The sequence below is a fragment of the Leptonychotes weddellii genome, chromosome 5 (assembly GCF_054177405.1).
Source record: "Leptonychotes weddellii isolate Sample4059 chromosome 5, ASM5417740v2, whole genome shotgun sequence".
Classification (NCBI taxonomy): Eukaryota; Metazoa; Chordata; class Mammalia; order Carnivora; family Phocidae; genus Leptonychotes; species Leptonychotes weddellii.
Window position 1 is genome coordinate 20,290,259 of NC_138373.1, and position 21,675 is coordinate 20,311,933.

The following is a 21,675-nucleotide window of genomic DNA, read 5'->3' on the forward strand; positions in this document are numbered from 1 at the left end:
AAATTACATGAAATATAAAATTCAGTGTCTAGGGGCTCCTGGGTGGCTCAGTCGGTTAAGCGGTTGCCTTCGGCCAGGTCATGATCCCAGGGTCCTGGGATCGAGCCCCGCATCAGTCTCCCTGCTCGGCGGGGAGCCTGCTTCTCCCTCTCCCTCTGCCTGCCTCTCTGCCTACTTGTTCTATCTCTCTCTCTCTGTCAAATAAATAAATAAAATCTTTAAAAATAAATAAATAAAATGCAGTGTCTTTATTGGAACAAGGCCCTACCTATTCATTTGAGTGCTGTCTATGGCCATGTTCATGCTGCTAATGCGGAAACCATATGTCTCACAAAGTCTAAAAAATTTACCCTCTGGCCTTCTAAGAAAAGTCTGTCAAATCCTGTTTCAAACTATACCCAAGGTCTTCTAAGTGGAAATGTCTAAAAGGCTTGACATTTGACACTAAAATCTTCCTCTTCTGCTCCTCTGTGGACTGCCCTAGCTGCATAAATGGCCCTTGAAGTTCTTCAGATCAAAACCCTGGAGAGTCATCTTTGCCTACCCTCTTTCCTGCAGACCCCACGTCCGCATCATCAGCCAACTCTGTCACTTCAGCTTTGGGAATAAGGATTCCGTTTTCCTCCTCTGACCTATTCAGATGATGTTCATTAATTTCCTAATGTTGAACAACTCTCAGATGCCTGCAAAAACCCTATTTGATTATGACAGAGTATTTTTTTAGGATACTACTGGTTTTTGTTCATACTTTATTTAGAATTTCTGTATTGTGTATTTATTTATAAGTGAGGTTGGAATGTAGGTTTTCTTTTTTTGCTGTTTTGTTAAATTTTGGTATAAAGGTTTTGCTAGTTTCAGAAAACACACTGAAAAATGTTACCTTGTTTTCTAAAATAGGGGTTGTTTTAATAGCATTCGGATGACTTGTGTCTTGAAAATTTATTCAGTGAACTCACTCGTAAAACCATCTGGGCCATGACCCTTTTTGGTTAGCATATCTGATTTCCTAACGTAAGTGAAAGCCAGTTTAGCAGTGTTCTTTCTGGTGCCTGTCCCCTCCAAGCATGATGACCAGGGACCAAAACATCACTCACGGAGGTGGTCCAGTTTCTGGCTGTGTGGTGTGGCCGAAGACGGGGAGGAAGGGAGAGAGTCAAAGGTCACATCACTCATGTTCTCATCTCCAGAGTTCTCTGAAAGGCGAAGGAGCAGGGGGGGGCGACTCCCAGAGAGGGTTCTTACTCGGGGGCTCCCACACTTTTCCTCTGTCCCCCTCAAGATGGTCTTGGCCGATTGCTGGAGAATTAACAGGGACACCTGTGTTACATAGGAGCCCTCTGGGGAGTGAAGGACTCTTTTAGTAGCATGTCGTTCACCTGAACCCTGAGGCCCTTTCAGTCCATAGCTCCCATACATACCTGTTTAGGGACTAGCAAGAAATCTAAAAATAATCAGTGGGGGGTTAACCCGAAGGCCTCTAAAAAGGGGCATCTGGCACAGAAGCTCAAAGCCAGCCAGCATTCCCAAAGTGCTGACCATACTCTACAGCCCTGAGCTGGGGAATACCTGACACCATACATCCAGAATCCCAAGCTGGTCTTTGCCAAACGTCTCTTTTATCTGATCAAGGTAATGGCAGAGGGGGTGGGCACATCCTGGACATAGCAAGGTGCCTGAAGAGCCAGGTCCAAGTCTAGTCCAGCCATTTGTCAACACGCCACACAAATACACATACCACACACCTCTCTCACTCACTCTACACATTTGGTCTCCTCACTCTGATCAGAATAGGTCCGATCAAGTAGACCCCAGTTACTGTGTTAGTGGGGACACTTGGAAGGGCTTTGTGCACTGATCTGGGAGGGATGAGGGGCACAGATGGGGCTGAGATCCTTTGGGCCCTGAAACTCTTCAAGTAAGCATCACAGGGCCTAGGCTGCCATCACAGAGAAGCATGGCTTACTGGCCTGGCAGTGGAAGGGCCCCCGGTCCCTCTGAGCAGGTTCCCACTGGGCACCCACCAGCAGCTTGGTGTTCTGATTCACGGCGTCCCTCTCTCTTGGCGAGAGGTCAAAGGGAGCGAGGCCCATGCTCTTGCAAATCCGGTTGCAGGCATGAGAATAGAAGAAGAGCGCCATCCCCCGGACACCTGCAGACAGAGCAGGGGAGTCTGGAGCATTGACTTGCTTTGTGACAGGGGCAGGGCAGCGCTGGGCACCATAAATGTGGCAAGGGCAGGCATCGAATATGCTGAAGTGGCGGGTGTCAGGCGTCCCAAGCTTCCATCCCCACCATCTTGGAAAAGCCAACCTACCACCTCAGTCGGTCTCCCTGGGTATACGAAGAGCTGGGAGATTTGCGGGGCAGAGGGAGTGTGGTCTCCATGGAAACGAGCTGGCTTTCCCCACCTACCTAGGTTGCCATCTCCAAAGTCAGTGCCCTTCTCGGTGTGGATCTGCGGGTCAGTGTAGAGGTCGCCCACACCCTGGATGTCTACCACAATCAGCTGATGCCCGGAGCGCTCAAATGTGAAGTGGCTGAAGGCCTGGGGGAGGGGCAGGGGGGAGACAGGAAGAGTAAGGTGACCGACCACAAAAGACCAGGCTGTAGTCTGCATGGACACAGGTCAGCCACCACTGAGGGGCTGCAACACCCCAGCTCTGCCCACGGTGGGGCCTTTCCCTGCAAGGAGAGGTTGTAGAGGGGAAAGGGTAAAGGGAGGAACCCTGTTTAATCCTGCAGGGATGTTAGGTCTGCTCACAGAAGCTGGCTGGGTGGTCCCGTTTCAGAATCTACTTCAGGGGGGCTCCATGAGGCTTGAGGACCCTCTACGGGTGAGACCTCACACCCACAGGGACCCTCCCCTTCAGGGGCCTCACCTGTGGTGTCAGGCGCATGTTGTCATCACGAACAAAGCCTGAGTTGGAGTTGTACTTGATGTACTTGCCCTCGATATAGTGCTCCAGGTGGAAGAGAGGCTTGCCCGGTCTGTCCTTCAGCTCCACTACGCACATCTGCATGATGTCCACCTGGTGGGAGCGGAGCAGGTCAGGCAGGAGCCCGGCAGCACTCACCTCCGATGGCAGATCAGAGCAAAGGACTTAGGAGAACAGCCTGCCCGGGCTCCCATCCTGGCTCCATCAGTTATCAGCTCTTTGCAGCTAAAACTGCCAACTGTCCCCAGAATCCACTCTCCCCTTTCCTTTTGAGAATGAAAACCCCTGTGATGGCCTAAATGCGTCTCCCCAAAATTCCTATGTTGACATCCTAACCCTCAAAGGTGATGATATTAGGTGGGGCCTTTGGGGAGGGGATTAGTTCATGAGGGAGGAGCCCTCATGAATGGGATTAGTGCCCAGATAAAGCTGACCACACAGAGCTCCTTCTCTAGGTCCGCCATGTGAGGACACAGCAAGAAGACACCGACTAAGGAACCAGGGGAGGGACCTCACCACAATGTGACCATGCCAGCACCTTGATTTTGGACTTCTCAGTCTCCAAAATTGTAAGCAATAGATTTCTGTTGTTTGTAAGTTGCCCAGTCCGTGGTATTTTGTTAGAGCGGCCCAGAGGGACTAAGACAACCCCCATGTGAGTTCTAACAGGATGCACAGCCATCCAGTAAATGACATGGCTTGGCTTCCTTGGCGGCTAGGTGCAGCCATGTGACCAAGCCCGGCCAATGGGAAGCGAGCAGCAGTGACCACGGCAACCCAGCCTGTCCCCTCCTCCTCTGGCCAACCCGAGGCTGTAGAGCCGACATCTGCCAGTGAGGTCAACCTGGCCTCGTGGTCCACGGCCACACCCCAGAGGAAGGCAGAGCAGCAAGACCGAAGGAACCAGGCTTCTGGATGCCTTAAGGAGGCGTGGCACCAGCCCACCGTGAACCACCCCCCCCCCCACCAAAGCAGGACAGTCAGATGAGAGAGAAAGAAACCATGTTGCCTTAGAACACGTTTATGGGTCTGTATGCTAAGCACCTTAGCCCGTGCCTTACACTAATACACTGAATATGGACCAACTGTGCCTCAGTTTCCTCACCTGTGGAATGGGGAATCTCACATTTAGTGTGAGGATGAAATCTGGTGATACGTGAAAGAGTCCGTCAACATCATATTACTAGTAGACACAACTCTAGAGCAGTAGCCACCAGACTAGAAAGAGTGGTTCTCTCTCTGCAATGGGGAGTTATGGGGGAACTTAGACTTTCCTTGCTGAATTTTTTACCAAGCACATGTTTCATCTATACGCAGAGGGAAATGCGTAAGTCCTTTGAATGGTTTGTAAAGTGGGGCTGGCAAGACCTGAGACACTACCCACAGCACCCCATCCCCCTCAACAAGACCCACAAGAGAAGGATCCAGGTCTGGGTTTCCCAAGGAAACAACCATCCAAGGAACTGTCTGGTGACCCAGCTGCAGAGGATGAAGAGGCCCCGAGCTGAGAACTGCCCCAAACGTGGCCTCAGTTCCGAGAACCGCCTAAGGGGAAGGAGCAGCTGGTTCTCAGAGGTTCCCACCCCCAAATACTGGCTCTATCCCTATAAGGAAACCTATGGCGGGCCACCTGATTGGCCAATGGGCTCACTGGGGAGAGAAGAAGCTGCAGGGGTGCAGCCAGCAAGGGATGACCAGCTCCTCCCCAAACAGGTACACTCCTTTCCCTTCATCAGTTTCACCAAGCACAGTAGTTACTGAGCACCCAGGCACTGTGATACCGAGTGAACAAGGCATAAAATCCCTGCTCCTGGCAGAGGGAGGCAACCAGAATATTAACTACAGGAACAAGACTCTTTTGGATAGCGCTAACTGCTCCAAGCAAAACAAACCAGAACTGGGGGCGCCTAGGTGGCTCAGTCCTTAAGCGTCTGCCTTCGGCTCAGTCCTTAAGCGTCTGCCTTCGGCTCAGGTCATGATCCCAGGGTCCTGGGATCGAGCCCTGCGTCGGGCTCCCTGCTCCGCGGGAAGCCTGCTTCTCCCTCTCCCACTCCCCCTGCTTGTGTTCCCTCTCTTGCTGTGTCTGTCAAATAAATAAATAAAATCTTTAAAAAAAAAAAAAAGAAAAGAAACTAGAACTGACAGAATGACCTGACAGAGGACAGCAGTGGGAGGGCTCCTTCATTTAGGATGGCCTGGGGTGGCCTTGCTGAACAGGTGACATATGAGCTGAGACCTGAACTGTGAGAAGGAACTCATCGTGCAAGGATGGGGCTGGGGTTGGGGCGGGGGGGTGGGGAACGACAACAATGATACAGGCCGGGGGCACAGCCAGAGCAAAGGTCCTGAGGCAGGAACAAGCTTAGGGAGGAAGAGAAAGGAGGCCAGGATGATATGAAGCTAATTATTGAGGAGGTCATAGACCCCACGGGTGGGGACTGTAGCTTCTCGGGTCTACCCCAAGTGCACTTAATCAAGGGCCACGCAAACAAGAGGTGCTCGATAAATTCTGCTGGTTTCTTGGAGGTGCGGCTCTCCCGAGGCATCCAGGAGAGAGTACCATGTTATCGCGTAGGTGTTCAAAAAGTGGGAAAGCTGAGCTGTGAATCTGGGCAGGGCAGAGACACGGAGGGCTGTTTCTCAAATGCCCACAGGCAACAGGAAACTCTGCTTGGCCCGGGGTCACTAAACAACCTGGGGGCTCAACTGAAGGAGCCAACTGGGCAGGGGCCTGGAACGCCTGGCTTTGAGCCCTGGCTCCTTTCCTGCCTGTTGGGGCAGGTCACTTAACCCCTTTGAGCCTGGGGCTCCCCAGGGGCAGACACGCTATCCGTTCTCCCCTCCCTCTGCTTTTTCTTGGAGCCACCAATCTCAGTCTGCATAGTCTGGGGGAAGGACCCACATTGCTTCCTCTAAGGGTGAGCACAAGGCCCAAGGCCTGCCCAATCTGCATATTCCCTCCCCTGGCTATTGTGATTGGCTCAGCAACAGGCACCTGACCTAATCAGAGCCAATGAAACCCAGTTCTGAGACTTTCATTGGAACTTCCGGGAAAACAGGTGTTGTCCTGCCACCAAGGTTTCTGAAAAGACAGGAAGTGAGCCTGCAGCTGCTTGCGGCCCACACGCCATCAACACCAAGGCTAGAGTTGGGGAAGATTTTCAACATCCGGTTTGGTCCTGGATCCAGCCGTACCTGTGGCCAGCGCTATTTCTCAGTTACATGAGGCAATAAATTCCTCTTTAGCGTGAAGCCCATTTGAAAGATTTTTTTTTTTTTTTAATTTATTTGAGAGAGAATGAGAGACAGAGAGCATGAGAGGGAGGAGGGTCAGAGAGAGAGGCAGACTCCCCGCTGAGCAGGGAGCCTGATGTGGGACTCGATCCCGGGACTCCAGGATCATGACCTGAGCCGAAGGCAGTCGCCTAACCAACTGAGCCACCCAGGCGCCCTAGCGCGAAGCCCATTTGAGCACGTTTCTAACATTTGCAAACAAAAATCCTGACTAACAGATCCCATCTGTAAATGGGATCAAAACATTCTAACCTCAAACAACCTCAGAGCTCTGTTTTTAGGAATAAACGACTCTGCATATAGTGGATCGTGCTCAATAGATGACGGCTGTTACTAGCTGCTGTTAAGACCATGAAGGGGACCTGTGACTGGCGTCACTGTTGCCTTTGTGTCCAGTCTCCGTCCCTTGTGTGGGGAGGGGGCAGGGAGGGGTGCCACACACCTGCTTGGGGGGCTTGTGCCGATTATACTCCTCTCCCCAGAGCTTGGCCTCCATCTGTAGACGTACATCCTCAAAGTACACGTCCCTGTCCACGGACTCGATGTAGTGCTTTGCCACGTAGTTGGAGGCCCCCTTCCACTGCTGAGTGTGCAGGAAGTTGGAGAGCTTCTTCCTGGGGTGGAGGGGTAGATAGCAGAGGGCCTGCCTGGGCACTTGGGTCCACCAGGAACCCAGCCTGACCCACTGCATCCTTCAAAGAGCTGGGAAGAGGCTTAAGGGACACTGTTAAAGGTCTCTTATCCCACATCTTTTGGCCTCCAAACACCAGAGTGGAGGTTAGTGGGATACTCCATGTTCTCCCTGAGCCCATCCCCACAGGCAGGGCAAACGTGTGGTCTGATGGAGCCCAAACAGAGAGATGCTTGGCCTACAAGAAGCAGAGGCCGCTGTCTCGGTTTCTCGGCCAGAAATGTTGCAATGCCCTGGCTCTTAGGAGCCCCGGGGAGTCTGGGCAGGGCCCCTGAGAGCCAGGCTGAGTCACTTACGTCCTGAAGCACTCCCTCATCGCTCCACGGCCGAAGGGCTGAAAGACACCATACAGAGGGTTATCAGGCCCCATGCCCCACCCAGAAGCAGTCCTGAGTCAGGAAGAGATTCTCCCCTTGGACATCACCCACCAAATGGGTGCCTGGACCTCATCTCAATCCTAAAATTCCTGAGACCTCCCTCCGTCACCCCAGCACTAAAGCCTGACCGAACTTTTAGCCTTGGAGGCTTTGGAATGACAAGATCACCCTCCCCCCACCCTGGCTGAGAAGAACCCCAAGGGGGTGGAGATGTTATGGGGGTAACCATGCATGTCAAAGAATGTTTTTGCAGCCCTGCTTTTCTGTTTCCTATAACAGAAAAAGAATGGAGGGGAGCTTGGGTGGCTCAGTCACTTAAGCATCCGACTCTTGATTTCAGCTCAGGCCATGGTCTCAGGGTTGTGGGATCGAGCCCCATGTCTGGCTCTACACTCAGCAGAGTCTGATTGTCCCTCTCCCACTGTCCCTCCCCACCCCTCTCTCTCCAATAAATAAATAAAATCTTAAAAAAAAAAAAGAAAAGAAAAGGAGTGGAAACAGCCTATATGTCCATCAACAGTATAATGGATAAATCAATCAGGTCTACTCACTCAATGGGATACTATACAGCAACGAGAATGAATATATTCTGTTGTTCTACTATTCTATATTATTCTATATATTACAGGGCTAGCAAAACCAAGTACGAATGTCACAGACAAAATGCTGAGCAGAAGAAGCCATACTCAAAAGAATACATACGACACACCTCCATTTATAGGAAGAACACAAATAGGTTAACTACTCCAAGATGATAGATCCCGGGTTGGTACTTACCCCTGGGGGAACGGAGCAGTGACCGGGTGGGGGAGGGGGAGCTTCAGGGGGCCACTGGTTGTACGGAGAGTTCACTTTGTGAAACTCATCAAGCCATACCCTTTTCTGAGGGTGTGATACACGAAGAAAAAAAAAGTTTCGCACAACCACCCTCCCTCTGACAATGCAGGAAGTGCTCCATTTTCTAGTCTATTCCTTTTTTTTCCCCCCCAAAAGGATGATTGCGAGCCACTGAATCCCTCTTATGGCTCAGGTTTAGGTGGTGACCTGCTATTTTTAAAAACCGATATACGCATTTACAGTCAACTGATTTTTGACAAGAGTGCCAAGGATCATCTTTTGATGTATGATAAACATATAAAATGTCCAGAATAGGTAAGCCTACAGAGACAAGGGGTAAATTAGTGGTTGTTTAGGGCTGGGGGAGACGAGGGGATTGGGGATTGGCTGCTGGTGGGTAAGTACGGGGTTTCTTTTGGAGATAGTGAAATGTTCTGGAATCGATCATGGTGATGGTTGCACAACTCTGTGACTATACCAAAAACCACCAAACCCATATGCCTCAAACAGGTAATGTTGTATGGTGTATGAATTACATCTCAATAAAACTAGGGCACCTGGGTGGCTCAGTCGGTTGAGCCTCTGTCTTTGGCTCAGGTCATGATCCCAGGATCCTGGGATCGAGTCCCGCACTGGGCTCCCTGCTCAGTGGGGCGTCTGCTTCTCCCTCCGCCCCTCCCCCCTGCTCGTGATCTCTCTCATGCTTTCTCTCTCTCAAATTAAAAAAAAAACAAAACTATTATAAAAAATAAAATAAATACACAATAATATAAACATACTGCCCCAAAGTTAAAATAATTAAGTGAGTGTGAAGGGGAGGGAACAGGGACAGAAGTCTGCTCAAGAAGAATTCACACTCAGCCCTGTCCCCACAGGGCTGTGGATGGCTCACCTGCGACGCCATCTTGATCAGAACTTCATCTTCCAGCCACTCCCCGGTGACAGCATTGTACCTGCAGAGAAGCCACCCCAGGGCACAGCATCTGTAACATGATCCTCTCACCCAGCGGCTAAAAGTGGAAGCCTTTTCCTGGCTTCCTGCTGCCCTTGGGATCAAGACCACTTTACCCACAGGCCCAACTGACCTCCTGGGTTGGGTCTGTGGACGCTCTCCCTCCCCTCCCAGGCACGCCCCACCCCACCCCCCCACACACTAGACTGTAACTCCACAAACCAGGCCCGTGTCTGTCTTCTTCACTGCAGAGCCTGGTGCATGTGGAAGCTTAACACACGCATGTTGGATGAACGACTAAATAAATAAATATCCTTATTTTAACCAGTCTTCACAACAAATGGCGTGTCCCAGGTCAGGAGACGGCAGTGCCCTCGATCTTGCCAGGCACCTGTGTGAGGCCCAGCACAAGTAGCTGGGCTTGTGTCCTGGTGCAGGAAGGGGTAGGGGAGGCCCTGCCTCTGAGTCCAGCCGAGGTAGGGGCTGCTGGAGGATACCCAAGGCAGAGTGAGACAGAGAACGTTCTAGAACATTTCCATCTCTCCTTTCTCAGGAATCTTCCCAGAGCAAATCTGGCCCTAGACCTGGCCTCAAACAGATTTGCCTGGTAGAGAGAGCTCCTCAGCTCAGTAAATCCCTAAATTCTAAAACCTCCCCTATGGCTGAGGTGTTCTTAGTGTTAGCAGAGGCCTCCATGGCCCACCCTTCGGCGGGATGGACTCCAGACGGCTCCCAGCTCGGTGAGAACAGGCTTCTCAGAGCCTGAAACCTCTATGTGGAAAGACAAGGAGAGGCCTGGCAGGTAACCTCCCCCAGGCGGGGGGCAGGGATGCCGGCCAGAGCTGCAACTTGCCCGCAACCAGCCCATAACAAGTCCAGTGTTCAATATATAACAGCAACGATTATTATTATTACTATGTAAAGACCAAGGTAAAGGAAAAGAGTCTACCCTCGCTTCCAAATAAGACTGAAAGCTGAGAGGCACCTTGAGGTCGAGGGACAGGGGAGATATGGGACGTCAGATGGATCTTATTTGTCCTTCAAAACCACTGACCCCATACGGGTCAGAGTTGCTCCAAGTCACTGAGCCTTCACTATCTGCGGGGCGTTTAAACAGATCTCTTCAATTAACCTTTGCAGCAGCTCTGTGAGACTGGTACAATTACGGTGCCCACTTTCCAGCTGGGGAAACTGAGGCTCAGAGAGGTGAGTAACTTGCCCGAGAGCCAGGATGCAGACCCAGGTCAGTTGCAACCAGAGCCTTGCTCCTAGCCAGCCTGGGTACCATCCATGTGAATGGGAAATCTGTCTCAACAAAGGGGCGGCCTGCACCACCAGAAACAGAGGAGGAAGACTTCCGGTTTAGAAATTTTCTGGTGATTCTAGCCATGGAAGCCTGAGCTCTCTCTGCCAGCAGCCGCTTCAGTTAGGAAATAGTTTGGCTTGGTCCCTGGACCCCACAGAGCCGGCTCAGCATGGGGGGGGGCGGGGTCTGCTTCCCCAGGGGCTTCCCTGGGTCGCCTAGTGTCCTCAGCCTGCAGGCCATGTGTCACCAACCAGTCACCATGCTGGCCTTAGAGGCAGGGAGGAAGAGAGTCCATACCCTACCCTATAAGGGGTCCCCTTAGCTGCTAGCACGGCCCCCAGAGCCTGCTAGGATGTGGGCCTCCAGCGGTGGGGAGGGGGTGCATGCCACGCTCTGAGCCATTTCCTCACAGGCAGGAGCAGGGACACGTGCAGAAAGGTGTAGAAAGCTACACCTTTTCTGCCTGCCTAGCATCTGGTCTCTCTTCTTTCAGTAACAGCACCCCGATTTCCCTTTGGGGAACCACCATGCTCCATTCTCAGAATATGTGGACTGGGTGGAAGTGATGCCCAGCACCTTCTGGCTTGGGGTATGTGATCCAGACATGGCCAATCAAAGCAAAGCTCCCTGGCACCTGACTGGTTCCGAGAGGGGCATATAACCGAAGCCGGACCAATGATATTCCGTTATGGAACTTTTGTTTAAAACTATTTGAGAAGGAAAAGACCCTCTTCTATTGGGTGAAATGAAATGTGAGGCTCTCAGGGGCATCTGTGCCACTGATACAAGAGAGTCTAATCTGAGGTCAAAGCCCAAAGTGTCCTTGGAGCATCTAGAACCAGCCGTACCTGAAGCCCACACGTGTAAGTGAAACATTCACTTCTATGCTTAACACTGTGAATTGGGTTTCTGTCACCTGCATTTGAAACAGAGTTCTGACTAATTGAAAGACACTGAACTGAGAGTCAGAAAGTTAGCTTATTAACTACCCAGGTAACCCTGGGCAAACCTCTACCTCCCCTGGGGCAATTATGGGACCTCAGGGTGTTGGCTTAGAGGATGCAGACTGGAGAGGTCTACAGAGGTCACAGGACAGGGGGATGGACTCCAGGATAGGTCCAAGAGCCCTCTAATATTATGCACAAAATTAGACATATGTGTGCAACTTTCTGGGATGGCCCTCATCAGATTCTCAAGAGTGGCCCCAAATACTTGACATGATTCCTACTTCAGGCTTTTTTAATGAATACACACACTTAGAGGCTTCAAACAGTGCCTGTCACATGGATTCAATACATAAGAGCTTCATCATAGTTATCCTCGGTGGTGGTATTCTGTGGTTTTTGCTATATTCTCGTTCTTCTTGAAACCCCCTGAAATAACTCCTCCCCCTCTATCTTTTCAAATAGGAACTCTAGACGCTCATAGTTCCATTTTGTGAATCTTCCTGGGGCCAAGGCATCAAAAAGCTCACATGCTATCTCCAGGTGTTCTCTCTCCCTTTGGTGGCAACTGTAGGGGCCACGTGGTGAGACAGTGGAACCACAAGATGGGAGAAGCCTGGATCCCTGAGCGGCCCCCAAGGGTCCCTGGGCTCTCACCCAACTTCACTCAAGTGAGAAGAACACCATTGCTGCACTGAGCTGCTGCAGTATTTGTTACTGCAGCATGGTTCAGCCCTGCATGACGAATAGGTACGTTAGAGGACCGCCCTGAGGAGTCAAGGAGATCTTGCGCAGCGCCTGAAGCATGCATAGATGCTCAAATGTTGGCAGATACTATTATTATTCCCTTCTCCTTGACCTCCACAGGTACTTAGGCCTCACTGATTATGAGCAGAAGCAGGACCCATACCCCCAAGGACTCCTTGAGACCTGGGGCCATACGGCACCCCCAGACAAGCTGCCGACCTGTGACGCGTGGCACATTCCGTGGCTATATCCTCCAGGTGGAACTCAGCCCAGGGGTCAGGCATGTGTTTGGCCTTCTCGATTGCATGCTTCCAAGCTTCCTGCAAAAGGCAAAGGGAAATGTTAGACCAGGGGCTGTGGGGTAGTGCTGCCCCCAGCCTCCTCCTGCCCCGTGATTTCCCACGTGTCTCCCAGCTCTGGGGAGGCAGACAACGTCAGTGAGAGAGAAATACTCCCATCAATTATCGTTTCAGAAACAAAGTTCCCAAAAGACCCTTTTTGTTCTCACATGGGCACAGCCTTCCTGTGGGCAGAAGTGACATATCTTAACTATGAAACCAAAGAAACGTAATACACATAAGAAAGCATATTTTATTTTATTTTTTTTTTAAGATTTTATTTATTTATTTGACAGAGAGAGACACAGAGAGAGAGGGAACACAAGCAGGGGGAGAGGGAGAAGCAGGCTTCCTGCTGAGCAGGGAGCCCGATGTGGGGCTTGATCCCAGGACCCTGGGATCATGACCTGAGCCAAAGGCAGATGCTTAACGACTGAGCCACCCAGGCACCCAGGAAAGCATATTTTAAAGATTCATTTATTTTGTGGAGGTTGGGGCAGAGGGAGAGGGAGAGAATCTCAAGCAGACTCCCAGCTCTGTAGGGGAGCCCAACTCCTGGCTCCATCCCAGGACCCTGAGATCATGACCCGTGCTGAAATCAAGAGTTGGATGCTTAACCGACTGAGCCACCCGGGCACCCCCAGACTGTCAAACATTTTAATGACTGTTCATAACTAGTGCTGGCTGGGATGTGGGGAAACAGGTGCTCTCCCATAGGGTCAATGGGTCTAAACCTCCTCCAAAGGCAACCTGGCAATGTACTGAGATAAAAAATGTGAATTCCTGTATTCTGACCCAGAAATTTTACATCTAGAAACGTATGCTAGAGAAATACACGAATCTGCAAACATATATATAGAGGAGGCGTCGTTGTGTGCAAAACTGAATTCAACCCAAATGCCCATCTATGGAGACTGGTTGAATATATTTTGATTATATCCGTTTAAAATGCTAAGGAGCTCTTCCAAAAGACTGCGCTTACTCTATTAGTGGGAATTCTGGACCCTATCCGAGCCAACATCACCTTTTTGTAAATATTGTATAAATCATAAATATGCCCAATTTTATCGCCCTAAATGAAAATCATAGACAACACAACCTTCCTAAACTCAGAATATCTCCAACCATGCCAAAGATATTATTGTCTTTACATTAACAGAGCCCTAAGTTCTGGGCTCAGAGATTAGGAACAGATTCCCATGAGACATTCCAAGGTCCTGGGGACGCAGGAATATTCATCGTGCAGAACTGCCTTGCCCATTTCAGGCTTTTAGCATCCATGCCCTCTACCTTCTTAATGCCTTAGTGGCCCTGAATCATTGTGGGGACCAAAAATAGCCCCCCAAACTTTCAAAACCTATTGAGAACCAGGGCTTTCGGGTACTCACTGGGAAAGATGACCAAGGCATGTTATGGAGATTAGGCTGATTCTCAACAGTATCATCACCCAACCCCATTTCTTGTTTTTAAAAGCTCATTTTATTGCTTTTATAATCCCAAGGTGGAAGCTCTCCCTGTCCCCTCCCAACACTCCTCCACCCACACTGAGTCGCAAGCTCTTCCTGCTCTTTTCCTAAAGAACTCGAACCTCTGCCCTGTAGCCTCTTGCAGGATCAGTGAGGCCAAAACTCCTTTCCAGGCCAGAGGCCTGAGCCACGGGGAGGTGGCTGGATGGGGGCGCTGAACACTGGGGGTGGCAGGCCCGCAGCAATTCCAGACCTCCTCACACGCCATCAGGATCCCTCAGCCACCAGGACTAGCTCTGCAGGAGCCCAGCTTCCCAAGCGTGCCCCCGGCTTGAGCCTCAGCCTCACAGTTGGGATCCTGCTCAGAGGAGAAAAGGCAGAGCAACTGAGCTTTCTGAGAAACACACACACACGCGCACACACGGTTCACACAGGCTAGGGCTTCCTCACTGGGGCTTGGATTCCAATCTCTGCGAAGCCCAAAAATAAAGCCCAGAATTTCTTTCTTCCAATGTGGAAGCGAATTCACGCTTAATGAAAACATTCAGAAAAGAGAGAAGACAAAATTCAAATCCGCCACACCCCCCCCGCCCCACCCAGAGCAAGGATCGTCAATGCTTTGGACTTGTTCTTTTCCAGATCCTTCCTGTGCGTTATTTGTACGACTGGAATCACATTATAAAAACAATTTACAGTCTTTTGGGAGAGTGGGTACTTTAAATATAGTGATCTTGATTATTTTCCTGATTCCAAACGTATGATCTGCTTACTGTAAAAAACAGCGAACACTACAGAATGTGAAGTAGAAAGTGAAAGTACTTTCTGACCCACTGCTCTGAAAACCACAGCTGACGGCTGATGGAGAGTCTCTGTAAATTTGTTCCTCTGCATTTGTTAACACACAGGAATATAGCATCAGGCTGGGTTGATGCGTTCTGCTCTGCACCTTACTTTTCTCCACTTAACACGGGGCCTTGGATGTCCTTCCATGTCATATGTACAGGCAGGCTGGGTTGACCCCATTTTCCTTCTGCAGTTGTAAGACATACAATTGCATAAATGTACCTTAAGGTATTCTCTAACCTCGGTTGATGGATATTTGGATTCTCTCCAATAATCCCTAGTACAGGCAGTTCTGAAGTGAACACCCTCGTATGTAAACCCTTATGCAACTGTGCGAGATCTTGGTAGGACATATTTCTTGGAAGTGTAATTGCTGGATCACATTTAAAATGTACAAATTTGGAGTGGTCCTCCAAAAAATTTCTCCTAAATGACACTCCAAGGGGCAGAGAACACATGACTTAAATATTTTTTTATTTTAGTTTTTTTAAAGATATTTTTCTTTGAGAGAAAGAGAGCTCGCTTGCATGCACAAGGCGGGGGAGGGGCAGAGGGAGAGAATCTTCAGGCAGACTCCCCACTGAGTGGAGTCCCAACACGGGGCTGGATCCCACGACCCAACAGATCATGACCTGAGCCAAAACCAAGAGTCCGATGCTCAACCGACAGCCACCCAGGTGCCCCGCCTCACTTATATTTTTAAACACAAACATGACATCATGATTTACAAGTCAGCTGGAACACCTAACTCACTACTGACGTCACCGTTCACCTGTGGTTCTCCACAGTTAGACTTTGAGCTTGTCACCAATTTTTCCCTGTTATAAATAACCGGGCCACCGACATGTTTATAACTAAAACAGTTCCTGAAGCTCCGTACTTAAAAAAAAAAAAAGTACCACTGTCTCCTCTCCTATTCCAGCAGCCGTGAACAGCAGAGACAGACTCTGACCCCAGCCTGTCCGGGGACCTGCAGTGTTCTGAGCCTGCTGGGGGCGACAGACACGTGGCTCTCCCACTGCACTCTCAACCAGTGACTCAAACACTCCCTGACTCCCCCCGATTCAGTGAGGAGTATCAACAGAAACTGCCTCCTGGCCGGAGGCTGTGCTCCACCTGAAAAAAAAAAATCAAGGAAAAAAGTATTCCCGAATTTGAGGGCGTGTTATTTCACAGGATCAAAATTAGCTTTTTGCCAAACCCAGAAAAGAATCGTGCCACGCCTTGTTGGCAATGGATGGGTTTAATGCAACGGACTTTTCTTTTAAAGCACAATATAAAAGGTCCTGGACGAAGATTCGTTCCCTGCACTCTGATTCCCGCCCACAGCTGACTAACTGTGCGAACCTCCATTTCCTTGTTTACAAAAGACAATGAAGAATGTTTTGACTATTAGTGGCCAAACTTTTCTCCTGCCCCCACATCTGGGCTAGACGCATTCTCTCCCCCCGCCCCAAGAAATAGGGGCTCACTGAGATAACATGCTCATTACAGCTCAACAACCCTGAAATGAGCTGCAAATCACTGGTGTACTGTTTTACCCATCAGGTTAAGAAAAACAGGTGTTTACACAGGCCTGAGAAGTATGGTGACTAACATAACATAGTAAAATAAAATTTAAAAAATATGTATCAAAAAAAAAAAAGAAGTGGGTCCTCTCAGACACTGAGGGGAGGGAAAGCAGGTTCTGTGACCTCTGACAGCCTTCTGGAGGTACTTTCACTGCCTTGTGACCCGGCCATCCTGATCACCTCCCCAGGTGTGCACAGGTGAATGGCCCAAGGATGGGTCTCTGCTTATAATGCTATATAACGCTCGGGCACTGCCGAAAACCTGCCTGTTCACAGGGAGAAGATTCTATACACTTGGTATAGCTGTATGAAGCTATTAAGAAGATCAAGATGTGGGGCGCCTGGGTAGCTCAGCTGGTTAAATGTCCAACTCTTGGTTTCAGCTTGGGTCATGATCTCAGGATCATGGGATGGAGCCCTGCATCAGGCTCGGTGCTCGACGTGGGGTCTGCTTGGGATTCTCGGCCTCTCCCTCTGACCCTCCCCCCACTTGCCTGCACTCTCTCTCTCTCTCTAAAATAAGTAATATCTTAAAAAAAAAAAAAGATCAAGGTGAGGTGTGTTCGAGACACCTGGGTGGCTCAGTCAATTAAGCATCTGACTTTTTTTTTTTTTAATGGTTCAGCTCTTTTTTTATTTTTTTAAGATTTTATTTATTTGCAAGAGAGAGAATGAGAGACAGAGAGCATGAGAGGGAGGAGGGTCAGAGGGAGAAGCAGACTCCCTGCTGAGCAGGGAGCCCGATGCGGGACTCGATCCCGGGACTCCAGGATCATGACCTAAGCCGAAGGCAGTCGCTTAACCAACTGAGCCACCCAGGCGCCCAAGCATCTGACTCTTGATATCTGCTCAGGTCTCGATCTCAGGGCTGTGAATTCAAGCCCCACACTGGGCTCCACGCTTGGATTGGAGCCTACTTGAAAAAATCAAGGTGTTGGGCCACCTGGCTGGCTCAGTCGGAAAAGCACGTGATTCTTCATCTTGGAGGTCATGAATTCAAGCCCCACATTGGGTATAGAGATTACTAAAATGAATAAATAAATAAAAAAGATCAAGGTATTGAATGGGCAATCTCTAAGACTTATTGTTTAGGGGGAAAAAGCAAATTGGTGAATAATGTAAACAGTATGACACCATTTACTGGTGGAGGAAACCCACAAATCAGCACTATGGATTTCTAAGGATGAGTGTCTGTACACATACACATAAGTGTATCTTTACGTATGAGCACATGAAAGAGGTCTGAAAAGTGCTCTATCCCAAATTAATATAAAATGGCTATCTCTGGGAATAGAAGGAGGATAAGAGGTTGGTCAAAGAGACTTCAGCTTTATGTTGTGTGTGTGTTTTTACTATGAGAAGATTAACATATTGAATAGCCTTCAGGTAATACACGGGTAAGTCAAAGTTAAAAAAGATCACTGGGTTTAGGTGATTCTTAAGACCCTGCTAGCTCTAATGTTCTCTAGTTCTAAAGATCTGAAAAAAAAAAAATAAATAAATAAAATAGGGGTGCCTGGGTGGCTCAGTCCATTAAGCATCTGCCTTTGGCTCAGGTCATGATCTCGGGGTCCTGGGATCGAGCCCCTCCTTGGGCTCTGCACTCAGTGGGGAGTCTGATTCTCCCTCTCCCTCTGCCCCACTCATGCTCTAATAAATAAATAAAATGTTTTAAAAAACTAAGATAAAATAAAATAAAGATCCAAACTCAGTTGCTGGTGTGCTATCCTACACAGAATGGGGGGGCCCAGTGGGGGTCCCTAAAAACGAAAACATAACCCTGACTAGAGAATGGAAAAATCTTTGGTTTTTCAAAGCCTGAGAGCACAAAATAAAAATAAATACATAAATATATAATAATAATAATAACAACAACAAATTTCCTGGAATATGCCAGCAGTAAAGCCGGATATTCGGGTAATGTGTTTGCAATTTCTTTGGCACATAGGATGTTATTGCTGTTGGTGCTGTTCTTACATCACTATTCTTATTACCACCAACACAGCAATCAAGACCTCCGATCTTACATGAGGAAGCATCCGGAGGCTGCCTAAGTCCTCCCTGAAACATCAACTATTATTCTCCCTGTGGATGTTATACAATGTTTTTTCCTATGATCCTTTCCACAGATTCTAAGAAACTGCAGCTCTATGTCAGCCTGACTTGCCCCTCCTGGCTGATAGCAAGGGTTAATCTATAACTAAGGACACATAAAAGCAGCAGGGAGAATTGGGGAAGCATGCTTGCTTGTTTCCTTGTTCACTAGCGAAGAGGATCGCATGCATTTAGAGGTTTTGTGCAATTTCCATGAAACTCAGCATTGTCTATGGCAGCAAAAAACCTGGAAACTGCCTAAGTATCCCACAAGAGGAAATGCTTACAGCAACTGCACTGTATCCATATGATGGGCTGCCAGGGAGCCATTAAGAAAAAAGATGAACTAGATCCACATTTACTAATATGGAAAGATATGCACCATCTCTTGTTTGCCAAGAAAAACTGGTTACTGAAGAGCATATATACATGATCTTATTATTGTAATAAAAATCTCTATTTAGTCAAGTCTATATTTATAGTGAAATACAGAAAAGACTAAAATACACACTAAGACCTCAATAGCAATTATATCTACACTCTCACCGTTTTCTGCCAGGAACATGGGGTACTTTTATAAGCAATCAAACAAATGATTGCCAAAGAAATACAGCTAAAAGTTCTAAAGAAATCTCTGTCAAAAGGAGCAGTTGTTGCGGGTCTCCCGTGACTAGTGGGATTTAGAGCCAGGGCTAGAGAGGAAAGGATGGAAATAATAACCAGCAAAGCTGGGGCGCCTGGGTGGCTCAGTTGGTTAAGCGTCTGCCTTCGGCTCAGGTCACAATCCCAGGATCCTGGGATCGAGCCCTGCATTGGGCTCCCTGCTCAGCGGGGAGTCTGTTTCTCCCTCTCCCTCTGCCCCTCCACCCACTTGTGTGTGTGCTCTCTCTCTCTCTCAAATAAGGAAATAAAATCTTTTTTTTAAAGATTTTATTTATTTATTTATGGGAGACACACAGACAGAGAGGCAGAGGCAGAGGGAGAACCAGGCTCCCCAAGGATCGTGACCTGAGCCGAAGGCAGATGCTCACCCATCTGAGCCACCCAGGCACCCAGTAAATAAAATCTTAAAAAAAACAAAACAAAACAGCAAAGCAATAACATTCCCTAGGGTGGCATAATGCCCTTGCCTCCTGGAAGCCCCTGCCCAGACAGAATCCCAGCCTGCACCTCACGGCAACCGTGTTGAAGCACAGACGGGCAGGTAGGACAGCTCCCCAGTCCACTGAGGAGGTGCCTGAGGCTTGAGAGCAAGGAGGAAACTTGCCTATAGACCTGCAGCAACCAGGAACCAGCAGACCCAGAACTCAGACCAAGCCCGTCGAGCCCCAGTTCCCCACTCTTTTGCAAAAGAGAAGTTCTATAAAAAAAAAAAAAGAGAGAGAGAGAGAAAGAAGTTTGAGAACCAAACTGAATATGACCATATGACCTAGCAATGTATTCCCAAGTATCTACCCAAGAGAAATGAACACATGTCCACACGATTTGTGTAGCATTATTTGCAAAAGCCAAAGGGAAGAAACAACCCAATGTGGGTCAACGGGGGCGCCTCGGTGGCTCACTCAGTTAAGTGTCTGCCTTTGGCTCAGGTCATGATCCCAGGATCCTAGGATCGAGTCCGGCATCGGGCTTCTTGCTCAGCGGGGAGTCTGCTTCCGCCCTCTGCCTGCCACTCTCCCTGCCTGTGCTCTCTCTCTCTCAAATAAATAAAATCTTTAAAAATAAATAAATAAAATCTTTTAAAAAAATGTGGTACATCCATGCAATGGGGTAGTATTCAGCAATGACAACTGAGCACAGACACATGCTTCTACATGGATGAACCTCGAAAACATTGCACTAAGCGAAAGAAGCCACACACAAAAGACCCCATGTTATATAATCTGATTTCTATGCAATGTCCAGAACAGGCAAACCCACAGAGATTGAAAGTAGATTAGTGGCTGCCAGGGGCTGGGTGGACTGGGGATCCTGAGGGGCTATGGCTAAGAGATGTGCGGTTTCTTTTTAGGGCTAAGGAAAATGGGCTAAAATTGATTGCGGTGATATGGATGCATAATTGTATAAATATACTTAAAGCTGCTGCAATGGACATTTCAAATGGGTAAATTGTATGTTATTGAATTATATTGCAACGAAGCTGATAAAAAACAAAGTAAAATTAAATTGGGGCCCCTTGTACCGCAGTACATTTCCACAAAGGATTTGAGCATTTGAGCACCTGCACAGATTTCAGAGAGAGGAGTCCCTGCAGTTGGGTTTGCGTCTCCCCAGCCCCCTTCTGTTTTTCAGACACAGGTCACTGGGTGGCCAGCATGACCCTCGTTTTCCTTCATCTGCCCAGCAGGCCCTCATCTTGCTGGACGTCCAAAGCTTTCTGGATTGCTAGATGCCTAAGCTTCCTTGCCTGATTCTGCATTCCCAAAGCAGTGGGCAGAGCCCCAAAATGTTCATCACCTCTGGGTGTGCACAGAGCTTCCTGTGGTCACTGGGCAGGGACAGAAGCCCAATTCTGCCAGGGGGGTTTCCTGGGGCTCAGGGTGGGCAGGGATGTCTCTCTTCCCAGTGAGTCATCACCAGACGCTAGCATTTCCGTCTCATTCTGGGGTAATCGCTGTCCTTTGACCCAGCTGTTCAAGCCACCCTTGGTGGGCTGAAAATACAAGTGTAATCACCAAAGTCTTCCGACAAGGGCGTGGGGAGCAGGCTGGGCAGGCAATGCCCAGCCGAATTCTAAACGTATTGCTCCAGTCATTCCACCCCTGGGGATTTAACCTGGCAGGTGCGCCCACGCACGGGCACAAGGACATACGGACAGAGATGTTTTTGGAAGAGCTGTTCGTGGTAGCAAAAGGCTGGAAACGACCTTCATACCCATCCATGAGGGACTGGCTCAATACATTATGGGGCTTCCAGACATGATATTCAGCCGTCAAGAAACAACAACAAAATAAGCTGCCACATGCTGTAGTCACGAAGAGCATCGAGTGATTCGGATGTCAGAGCCTCAGGTTTACTATCTACGCCCTTCCTCACAGGACTTCTGTACAGATCAAATGAGTGAAATGTGCAGAGCGGTGCCTGCTCTTCCCACGGTGGCTCTTACGTAAGTGCTAGCTGATGTCGGCTCATCTGTGCCAATACGGGAAGACAGCTCCAGGAGTGCAAAACAGGTTTGCAGTCAACTAACATTTCCATACGAAAGGGGAGGGTCCTAGACATGTACGTGCTTATACACGCAGAGAAGGTAGCAGTCCAGAAGGACATCCCCCAGGGAAG

General features: G+C 49.0%; 1 protein-coding gene across 1 annotated transcript in view; it reads right to left on the minus strand.

Moving 5' to 3' along the window:
* The window catches only part of EEF2K (eukaryotic elongation factor 2 kinase), a 62,806-nt gene that overhangs the window by 19,166 nt on the left and 21,965 nt on the right, over window positions 1-21,675 (minus strand). The window contains exons 3-10 of the mRNA XM_081819870.1: window positions 12,304-12,404; window positions 9,028-9,088; window positions 7,218-7,255; window positions 6,673-6,844; window positions 2,880-3,029; window positions 2,413-2,545; window positions 2,022-2,149; window positions 1,095-1,296 (exon numbers count right to left, since the gene is read on the minus strand). Of these exons, the coding sequence (XP_081675996.1) occupies window positions 1,095-1,296; window positions 2,022-2,149; window positions 2,413-2,545; window positions 2,880-3,029; window positions 6,673-6,844; window positions 7,218-7,255; window positions 9,028-9,088; window positions 12,304-12,404 (985 nt within the window). The remainder of the gene's footprint in view (window positions 1-1,094; window positions 1,297-2,021; window positions 2,150-2,412; window positions 2,546-2,879; window positions 3,030-6,672; window positions 6,845-7,217; window positions 7,256-9,027; window positions 9,089-12,303; window positions 12,405-21,675) is intronic.